The 11137-nt window shown below is 39.6% G+C and overlaps 1 protein-coding gene across 1 annotated transcript; it reads left to right on the top strand.

Annotated features, from left to right (window-relative positions):
* The first annotated feature begins 1244 nt into the window (after positions 1-1244).
* Positions 1245-6448, top strand: LOC128357308 (calcium-independent phospholipase A2-gamma-like). Its single transcript, XM_053317634.1, has 8 exons — positions 1245-2675; positions 2925-3077; positions 3172-3329; positions 3609-3703; positions 3836-4007; positions 4131-4188; positions 4351-4545; positions 5921-6448. Exons 1-8 carry the CDS (start codon positions 1251-1253, stop codon positions 6377-6379), a joined length of 2715 nt encoding a protein of 904 aa, XP_053173609.1. The 5' UTR covers positions 1245-1250; the 3' UTR covers positions 6380-6448.
* The last annotated feature ends 4689 nt before the right edge of the window (positions 6449-11137 follow it).

Genomic DNA, 11137 nt, shown 5'->3' with positions numbered 1-11137 from the left:
AGCAATCTGAAGGTCGGAGACTCTTTTTATTGTTTTCATTCCCATGGCTGGTCAACAGTTTCTGAGAATTAAAGTACTGGCAAAGAGTCAGGTTGTGTGTGTGTGCATGTGATGTGCTGTGATGTGCTGTGACGCAAAAAAAATGGCTAACCTCAGCTCACTGAGACCCTTGAGTTATCACCACCCCCCCCCCCCTCCCTAATTTTAGACTTGTGCTTCCAGTCCAGCAGTCAGCTGCTACAACATGTGACCTTCCATTCCTGTGTGGTCTTACAGAGTTGGTCAAGCTGGTCCTCCCCCCAAGCACAGCTCAACCAATGAGATTAAGGGCCTGCACCAAAGAAGGATGGAATTAAGTATCAAAACACAGTGAAATGGTGCTTCTGACAGTGTGACAAGTGTGATCTGGATTTCAAAGAACAGAAAATTGGTTGAAGAGGAATTGTGAAGACAGAAAAAACTAGGTGTGTTTCAGGTAAATCTTCAATGTATGCTTTCATCTGATATTTTCTATCAGGCTTAGAGTAGGCATAAGCTACTTTAGTTAATGACCTTCGCCCATCTGAATGAAGAACAACAATAGTAGATGTTTGACTACAGCATACCTGAGCTGTTTGCATTTCTGTCTGTGAAGGCACTAAAGAAAACAGTGTTTGTGAGCAAAGATTAGTGATTTAAATGTATAAATAAATATAGCACCCGCACATCCTTATAGATGAGAGCAAATAAGGACAACTTTTCTCATTGCCGGCATACTGTAGTTATTTACAGGCTGATGTACGCTGATGTATGTTATGAGGTTTCATGTTACATTCCTGAGGGAGCACAGTACTTGGAAACAGAGAAAGCACAAGGTTATAGTGGGACATAATGTTTGTACACAGTCTGATTAGCTCCCAGTGACAGCATGCACTCTCTTTTAAGGGTGACTTGTTTACAGCAGCGACATTGTGCCTGTGATCCTGAACAGACGTGCAGCAGAGATACCTTCCTTATGCTTGGGCATTTTTGTTTATATCCTAACTTTGTTCTTATTGTTATGCAAGGTAATTCATTTATTGAAACATAAGGATTGCAATTAAGTTATTATTATTGCATGTGGTTTTGTTTGTTAATAACAGACATTTATAATTGATGTTTTTGTATTTTCCTAGATTCCTGTTGAATTTATCACTGTGGCATAAATCAAGGCACTCTCAAGAGGGACATTTGGACATTGAGTGATTGCTGCTCACCACATCAGATCAAACATGGGTCGCTACCTCAGCACCAACTTGTGTTCAAGCTCTGCGGACAGGACTTTGAGATCATACTGCAAAATTAGGTACCTAATGGGCCTTCTTAGAAAGTACCCTCGTCTGGCCAGAGCACCACTCTGCATGGACCTCCATGGTTATTCACTTTTAGCAGCTCCTCATCCACCCAGATGTACAAGAAAAGCTACATTTAAAAATGTGAACCACAGTGATACAGGCTCAACCTCACACCGCTTCCTCAGAGATTTTACCAAAGAAAAACATCTCCACATTGTTCGCTTTTACTCATCCTCCAATAGGGACGCATTCAAAGCTGACGCTCCAATTGGGATCATTGATGAGGCTCGGAACAGTTTTCTTTTGAGTTCTCTTGGAGTACGTCTTGGTCAGTCATTTAATCGATTGTCCAAACACATAAATGTTTATTTCAAGAGAAAGGAAATTGTACTCGCTGAAAATGTCGGTCTTGTTGTCACAGCTCCTGAGTCTCTTGGTAGGTCACAGAGGCGTTATCAAAGTCAGCGGGCAGCCAAAGAGAGAAATGTATCTGAGGGAAAAGACACAACACAGACCTTGAAATGTAAAGAAGAACAGGAGAGCTCAGGAACAGGTACTTTAATCAAAGAAATTTCTGGACTGCAGCTATTTCACATCAGCACCTTGGCGACAAAATTTGGTGAGAGCTACAGTTACGTTGCTAATCACATCAACTCAGTCTTTTCTCCGGCTGTGGCAAAAGTTCAAGTTCAGGAGAATTTGGAAACCATGTCCTCCACCAGAAGGACAAACAGGAGGCAAAACAGGAGAAAAATGCAAAATAATTATGTTCTAAACGCTACAGAAACTGAAATATCTCAAGTAAAGTCAGGTGGTAATCAGGCAGTTGTGGAACCAAACAACATCTCCAACACCTGGGAAGAGAGCTACCATCATTTTGCTAGACACATCAATAGATACTTTGGTGCCAAGGTTACCGATGAAATTGGCCATCACAATAGGCGAGAGTCATTTCCCATGGAAAGGAAAAACACTTACAAAAACCTCTCAACACAATCTACCTCACAAACTCAAAGTCCTACATCACAATGGATTCAAGAAGAACCTACCGTCCCTGAAACTGGAGGCCTTTTCCACAGCAGCCGCAATACCACTAACTTTGGGGAAAACCACTTCCAAATGTCCAGTCACATCAATCAGTATTTCAAGGGTCAAAGTGCATTGGATGAGGATATTAGTAGAAATCTGGACCATGGATCTACTACCTCTGGAAAACTGAAGACTGTATCTTTTATAGACTGCCTTCGCCACCCCACAAGTGCCATCCCTGACTTGCTGGGTGCTTTTCTAAAACCAAGTAGCTTGTCTAAGACTAGTGAGCCAAAACTCAGGATTTCACCAGAGGCAATATTGAATAAAAAGGTGAGTTGAGGTTATTTGTTAAGTGATGTCATGTTGATCAAGAATATGAGTAATTAAAAATATTAAATGAAATTACTTGTTAGTCAGGAGAGCTACAGTGAGTCTTTTGTATAAGCAGAGTTGTCTCATTTGCCTGATCTCATTCTCCAACTGGTCACAAAAAGGTTGCAGGTCCCATTAGACAAGTATGAAATGAAATCAAACTTTGATGCAAATGTTTATAGGTCATTTCTGGTTGTATGTTGTCAGGTTGTCTTGAGTCGGAGGCAGGCTGAGGAAGTGATTCTGGCGTTGATCAACAGTCTGGGACAGGCTTCGTCTCCAGAAGCTCTGACTGCCTGTGTGGAGGCGATGAATGAACAACTTATCCGCTACCCTTCACGCAAAGCTTTAATGTGGCAGGTCTGTTGCAAGTCCAAGTTAAGATTAAACAAACTGATCTCAACTCAGCAAATTCTTAAAGATGTTTTTTATTGTTTTGTTTGTTTGTTTTCAGGAGAAAGTTGCAGTAAAATTGTTGAGACAGCGTCGAGCCTACAGAGATCACCAGGCGCTTCAGAATGCTGTAAGAGAAACCTTTGCTCTAATCGGCTATGTGGATCCAGTGAAAGGTCGTGGCATTAGAGTGCTCTCAATTGATGGTGGTGGCACAAGGTAACTGTAAGAGAATTATGTTTCTTCAATGTGCTCAATTTTTTACTTTTCATAAAGATCAGTATTTTGACCCTAACTAACATTTTACATTTTATATTCAGACTGGAAAAAGAATTCACAACTCTTATATTCTCATACTTAATGTACTTACATTCACACAATGCCAGTCAGTTTGGCATCAGTCGTTATAAGCTGAAATATATTAGAGTTATGAGAGTGCATCTTACTGTTTTCTGTTTTTGAATCATTTTCTAAATATATTTTATTTGTCTCTTCCAGAGGTGTAGTGCCTCTACAAGTGTTAAAGCTATTGGAAGCTCAGACAGGCAAAAAGATCCATCAGCTTTTTGACTACATCTGTGGAGTGAGCACAGGTAACAAATTACAGAACAGATTTATTTAAAAGAAAAAAATAGCAAAGTGCTCTAAACATTATCTCAGTGCTTCGCAGGCTGAATCTTTAGTTATGTATCTCACTTTTCTGTCTTTATATGTGTTTATTGAAGGTGCTGTTCTAGCGTTCATGCTGGGCCTCGCTCAGTTTTCTCTTGAAGAGTGTGGCGAGATGTATCGTCGCTTTGGCTCTGAAGTGTTTCGGCAAAACCGTCTGGTTGGCACAATGAAGATGGGCTGGAGTCACTCTTACTATAACACTGAGACATGGGAGAAAATACTACAGTATGCACAGACTAGATTCTAACATTATAATTGTGCTCCACTGATGGTGGTGAATACTTAACATATTGATAAGACAGCAATAGAGTCTGCTCTGAATACATTTTCTGTTTTTATCCTATTCAGAGAGAAGCTGGGCAATCAAATACTTATTAAAACAGCAAGGGATGAGTCTAGTCCCAAGGTAAGAATGTGATAATCACTGTAATTGTTGATTTAATGAAGCACACCACTGTGGTCAGACTATATTTAGCAGATTTTGTTATTTCAAGTATTCAAATTAGAGTTTGGAAAGGTTTTGTTAAATTTTCAAAGATAATAGAGGCTGTTTTTGATGTCTTTTCAGGTTTCAGCAGTCAGTGCTGTGGTAAACTGGGGCACCAGTCCAAAGGCCTTTGTCTTCTGCAATTACAACCACAAACCAGGCTCTCTCAGCCGTTACGCAGGAGGCTCTAGCTACCAGATGTGGCAGGCAGTGCGAGCATCTTCAGCTGCCCCAGGCTACTTTCAGGAGTACACATTACAAAGTGACATTCACCAGGTAGGAAACTACACATGTTGTTGCATTTAAATATCCTCCCCAAGACATTTTATGAGACATAGAAATGCTCTGTTTGAATTTAAATTTGTGTCTAATATAGTTTTTGCACAAAAAGTTAAATCACCTAGTTAGACATTTTTTAAATGATATATCCTTAATGACAAATACAGAATTTATAATTATGCAAATATTGTTCATTTCAAAAGTTTAAATGCTGCACACAAGATGTCTCCTACTTAACTGAAAAGGCAATTTTCAGTGTATAGAGGCTCCAGGTTTCCACATCACATACTTGGAGCGTGATGGGGAAACTTTATAAACCACATCACACGATTGGCTTGAAAACTAACTTCAAAGCCGTAAATCATTAAATCCCTTTAACTCAGAAGTAAGTTGAGAAAAGACAAAACTTTACTCCTTCGCCAGATAAATGTGAAGATATATTTAAGTGTCACACTCTGTACATACATCATTCTGCACAGTGAAGCTCAACTGGCATCCAACTGCAGTAACAGTAAATAAAACACATTTTTGATTTGGAAGGGACTTAAGGTTCTCAGTGGAAATTTAAATCTGGTTACTTTAGGTACAGTTAAGTGAGAGGGACTGAAATGACAGTAAGGCAAATGGTTTGTAAGATCATAACTGAGGGATAAAGAACAAATAATCCTCAAATCATACCCTACAAGCTATTTTTGAGGACAGTTACTTTCCACTAATCCTTTGGAGGGTGGAGGTATACTGCTGTCATCAGGTTAAAACATTAACTTGTCAGATACTTTTATAAACCTGCTGACATTGCCATCAGCCTCAGTTGTACTTTGTGTTTAGTGATTAACTAGCAAATGTTAGGATGCTAACATGCAAACGTGTCTGAAATCATTCCCTCTTGACGATTTAGTGCATTTACCCTCCTCCATAGCTTCATTAAATGGGGCCCTCAAAAATTGAACGCAAAAAGTAGTGCCTATGTACACTCTCTTGTATACTATGTACACTACTTTCTGCTAACAATCCCACAATGCAATGCTCCACATTTTAAAGATGTGAAAATACTGTCATGTGACTATAACTGATGGTGACAACACAAAAACGATTAATCACTGTCCAAAATCTTGATTTGCTGTTCACAGTGAACTATTTACTTTTTATTACATAAGGAGAAGTGAGTGAGTGAATAAGAGAGTGATTTTGGACACAGTCATAGTTGGTGATGTTAGTATTGAGCTCAAAGCACTGCTGTACCAAAGTCACAGCGCTACTAGCATGGCTGTTGATCCTTATTCTTATTAACTAAATATAAAAATCCACTTTTTAATATTGAAAATGCTTTTTCAAATAAATGACTTGACACTTGATTTGTGTCTCCATGTAGGATGGAGGGATTTTACTTAATAACCCCTGTGCCTTGGCTGTTCATGAGAGCCGCCTGCTGTGGCCCAATCAGCCCTTTCAGTGTGTGCTATCCCTTGGCACTGGCCGCTATGACAACGCTAAAAGAGGCTCTGCCACCTCCACCAGCCTGAGGGCCAAAATCAGCAACCTGATCTGCAGTGCCACTGACACTGAAGGAGTCCACACACTTTTGGATGACCTGCTCGCCCCAGATGTCTACTTCCGCTTCAACCCAATGCTGAGTGCTGAGGTGTCCCTGGATGAGAGCCGGCCGGGGGCCCTGGACCAGCTGCAAAGAGACACCCAGATATACTTGGAGAGAAACCGGCCCAAACTGGCCAGGCTCTGTTTGGTGCTCGGAGCAGAGCGCACTGCTGTTAGCAAAACTAAGGATTGGATCAGTGAGAGGGCCTGGGAGGTGAAGCAGAGATGGGTGTGAGGAGATGAGGCATGTCTACACTCTATGTAGATACACAGGCTGTGGACAAAATAATGGAAAACATCTTCATCTCTGACGTCAAAGCAATTCAGTGAAATGTGCAATGTGCAATTTGTTTTGTTGCTGTTGTTGTTGAGACCTTCAACGCTACGGTCATTTTTAGCCACACTCACGAGGGATCAGCAGTGTCAGTCTGTCATTTGATCCACCACATTGGCCCAGACACAATTATCTCAACAACAACTGAATGACATTTTAGCACATACATTCTTGGACCCCAGAGATGAAGCCCTCTCACTTAGGTGATTGCTTATTATCTAGTGCCACCATGAGTTTTAGATTTGTGGTTTTAAGTGAAATGTCTCAACAAATAGGCTATGAGAAGGCTTGCCAAAAAATGTGGCAGACACATTCATGTTCCCCAAACAAAAAATTGTAATTGCTAAGGTGGTCCCTTAATTGTACCTCTTGCACCATCATCAGGTCAGAATTTCAGTGATTCCTATATTTTGCAAAACCCTACCTGTATTCTGTATTTAATGCTAATAGCAAATGTTAGTTTGCTAAACATGAGCATGTTAGCATTGTCACTGTGAACATGTGAGCATGCTGTTGTCAACATTTAGCACTGCTGTGCCAAAGTACATCCTAACAGAGCCATTAGTGTGATCTTGTTAGGCTGTGGTTTGTAATGTTATTAATCACATATCCTGGTATTTTCTGTCAGTCCGTTCATGAAATTCACCCTCTTGCCACAATAAATGTCACGCTAAATTATAGTATATTAAGTTGCTGACTAGCAATATACATCAGCTTTAGAGGAATATTTTTCAAATTAACTTTGTGACTAAGAAGCTACATAGTTGTTTCATAATCAAGGAAGTGTTTCTGTTATTTTGTCCACTCTCTGTTATACATGTACTGTATTGTTAATATTTCCTATATGATGTCAATATGACTCGTGTACAGTATATAAAGCATTATGTTCGCATAAGCATGAGCAAATACACATTGATGAAAAAAGCACTTTTCATGCACTTTATGACAAATTCTTTGTGAACATGTTACATAATTAACTATATACAATTATCACTATGTTAAATTGTAATATTGCATTTTTCAGTATTATTGATTGTAATATAAGCTATAAATCTTGATTTTATGACAGCTGATTGTGTTATTATTACTTGGGTTCTATCAGGCATACTTACTACTATTTATTTTGAATAAATCCATATTTATTAAGACTTTTTCTTGTTTTTGACTTTTTATTTATTTTTAGAATTTCTGTCTCCATTTTATTTTACAACACAATAAATAAATCACCTGAGTTATGGCAAGTGAGAGAGTTTATCAATGAGTGAGAAGCTTTCCAATCACTTGAATGTGAGGGGTTAAATCCCCCCCATGTGTCTGGAAGCTGTGCCCTCCCTGTCCACAATAGACTGACTTTGTTCCAGACAAAAACGCTTTGTGTGGAAGAGCGTGTGTTCGTGCCAGCCAGGGATGAAGATGCAAGGTCAGTAAGAAACCCACCCCCTCATTTAACATTTCACTGCACTGAAAACCAACAGCATACATGATATATATTTAAAAAAAAGATTAAAACTATTTCGTCTTTCAAATGAGATTTAGTTGATTGTTGTTAGAGAGGAGCTGGATGACAGGCCAATTCTAATCTGCCAAGTGGTGCATGACAGTCACTTCTGTTTAACTTTACGCTCCCATCACAGTGGAGATGACGTTATATTTATGTGTGGATTTCACAATGGATTTATTATAATAGGCTCCCAGGCCCTGTTTACCAAGCGTGTGACCCAAGCTCGGGACAGGCATCCTGAAGGGCCACATCAGCCTCTGTTATCTCGTCTGCCATTCTTACTCACTTGTTTACCATGATTTAACACTTCAGACCAGACTCTGCTGGAAAGGTGAAGTTCAAAGTGGAGATGCTGCTGTGAATCTGCCGTGACAGAAGATGAGAAGAATGTAGGAGTCTGGCTTTCACAGCAAGGAGTGAAAAAAGGACCAAACAGCAGACAAAACACTTAAAGGTAAGACCTAACAACAGTAACAGTTCCTTGTTTAGACAATTTTGAATGTTAGTATTTAGACATAAATTAGAAGGTATAAGGCCATGTTAAGATACTTCAATGAGTAGCAATAGAGTGTATGGCCATGTGAAGGAGTGCTTTAGTCCTTGCAGCTGTCATTCAAGTCTCAATGGAAGTCAAGGTTTTAATGATGTCATAGTCTGACTTGAGAAGTGGGACGGATCTACAAGTGCATCAGCAGATTTGTATGAGACTGAACACAATATTGTCCAGCTCTCACACCTGCTATTGAGATGACTGGCATGTGGCAGGTTTACTGATTTGATGTTTCAGTGACAACTGTGATGTGCATTTAACTTTATGAACTACTTGCTCTATAATATACAACTCTAAATATACACAGGCCTTCATATTTTTAGCAATGCTAGCAGTGTGGCTCCATGGATGGCAGTCTGTCAGTCAGTCTGTCCAGATGGAAATGTCTCAATATTTCAGGGATGTTAATGAGAATTTTCCCAAGAGGATGAAGCCAAATGACTTTGGTGATCACCTGACTTCCTGTATTGCCCCTAACAGGCCAATGTTTCCACTTATCTTGTTAAATATTTCTAAATCTACCAGATAGATTGACACAACATTTGTGTTTCCCACACAATTTTTCTCGATGACTTTGATGATCCCAACTTTTGTAGCACCAGGTTGACATTCATGGCTTTGTGTGAAACATCTCAATTACCATGGATGGATTGCCATGAAATTAGAAATAACTATTACTTTTGAATGCCTGCAAAACTTACAACATTCCCATCAGACTCAGCTGTACGTATATAGTGTTAATTAGAAATATGTTTGTATGCTAACATTCTACACTTAAATGAAGATGTTAAACATTACACCAACTTAATGTCAGTATTATTTATTATTGTGTGCATGTTCATCATGCTGATGTTAGTATTCATGTTAGAAACATATCTCTGGTTAAGTCACAGCATTGCTGTAAAGTGTCAAAGAAAAATGTATCTCCTTACTCTAATACTACTTCACCATAAAGTTAGAATCAGAGTGCTCTAATTTGAGCCACAATGATGTTTTGACTATGATGACTTAATGTACAGCAGCGTCCTGCTCCACAGGAGTTTCTCCCGGCCTTCTTTGTGCTCCCACTGAGGCAGTGACGTCAAAGTGCAAATGATAGGTGCTCTGAATCTGAACAGGCATCTTGTGTGGTTGAGCTCTCCCTCCCACATGCCATCTGCTCTTACCCGTGCCCTGGGCACATGTGCCAAAGGAGACCTACGAGCATAGAGACCTGCTTGTCGTCACTCAGCTAGCGCTGTCCGCCTCTCTGCCTCTTCACTGTGCAATCTGGTGCATGGCACTGGTCACTGCTCGCTGCCAGGCCTGCTTTAAATCAATGTATGGAGAGAAAAGCCCATTCTGAGAGCCAAGAGGCTTGACATGCTCCTTCTGCTTTTGTTTACTGTGTGAGATAAGTCAAGTTGTGTTTGAGACGTTAACACAGAGAAGGGGATCACGGCTTGAGGATGCATCAGCTACAATGATATGAGAGTCTTAATGGTTTACGTCACACGTTCAGATACTCTGTGAATATATTAATTAAAAGAAAGGAAAATCTCTAATGATCAGTTATTCACTGATACAAACATTACACTTAACTTTCAGTGAAGTTTTAATTTCATCTGCAGGTTGTGACGCCACCTTATTTCACCCCCCACCCCCTCCAAGAAAAAAACTTTTGTTTAGCCCAGTCAGTACTGGTCTGTATGTGAAGCTCTGTGTGGATGCCTGAAAGCCTACACAGGTCAGGACTCTGTTGACAGCCTTGAGATGGCTTTTGTCTAACACAAATACAGCTTCTCCTGCATTCTTGGCACTGTTTCTAGAAAAGAAAACTGTTCCTTCCCGTTGGATTTTCTCAGCTGAATGGTAATGACCTTTTCTCCTCTGGGAATATGCGTGTCGATATCTGACTGTGGAAAAAACATTCTCATTCATTTTTTTTCATAACAAAAATGATCAATTGTAAGTGATATTGTTGAAAATTGAGGAAAATTACGACAGTGTTTGATATGTTATTTTATTTATACACAGAAATTTAACAATTAGGAAGTAAGTATCCACTTTTTATTCAAAAATGTTGGATATCTCCATATCTTTTTGTTGGGGCTATTGTGCTGGAGTCATGTGACTTGCGATTTGCCACATGTAAAATTCATATGAGAGAAACAAACATGGCTTTCATACTCTGTTGTCCAGTTCTCTCCAAAGCCCACATTTTGATGTCATCGAAACCAATGAGAATGCAAATTGTACAGAATATGGGTTGTTTTGTGCTTTCATGTGGTCCAACCCTGGTATTTCTGCGTGCTAAATTGAATTTGATCTTATCGGATCAGGTCAGACCAGACATTATTCAGCTATGAAGGAAAATCAGGCAAACTGTAAAAAGCACAAGAAAAATATGCCATTCCTTTCCCAGACCAAATCCTATAAAATACCATGTGATTCCTCCCAATAGTTGGCATAATAAATCCAAACACTTGCTATTTTTCTTGGAACTGCAGTCTGTTTATTGTGTGAACAAACTTTGTATCTGTGTTTGAGGGAAATGGATTGTTCACAATTATGAGAGCTTGGCAGAAACAGTGAAGTGGGTGAGGTGTAGGTGGTGTATGTCGCTCAT

The sequence above is a fragment of the Scomber japonicus genome, chromosome 4 (assembly GCF_027409825.1).
Source record: "Scomber japonicus isolate fScoJap1 chromosome 4, fScoJap1.pri, whole genome shotgun sequence".
NCBI lineage: Eukaryota > Metazoa > Chordata > Actinopteri > Scombriformes > Scombridae > Scomber > Scomber japonicus.
This window is presented reverse-complemented; position numbering and strand designations above follow the sequence as displayed.

What these genes read in the sequence shown, in the direction of transcription:
- LOC128357308 (XM_053317634.1), top strand. Translation starts at nt 1,251, where the DNA reads ATGGGTCGCTACCTCAGCACCAACTTGTGTTCAAGCTCTGCGGACAGG. An exon ending in GCAAAGCTTTAATGTGGCAG is followed by an intron (nt 3,078 to 3,171) that starts GTCTGTTGCAAG and finishes GTTTGTTTTCAG; the next exon opens with GAGAAAGTTGCAGTAAAATT. An exon ending in GGGATGAGTCTAGTCCCAAG is followed by an intron (nt 4,189 to 4,350) that starts GTAAGAATGTGA and finishes ATGTCTTTTCAG; the next exon opens with GTTTCAGCAGTCAGTGCTGT.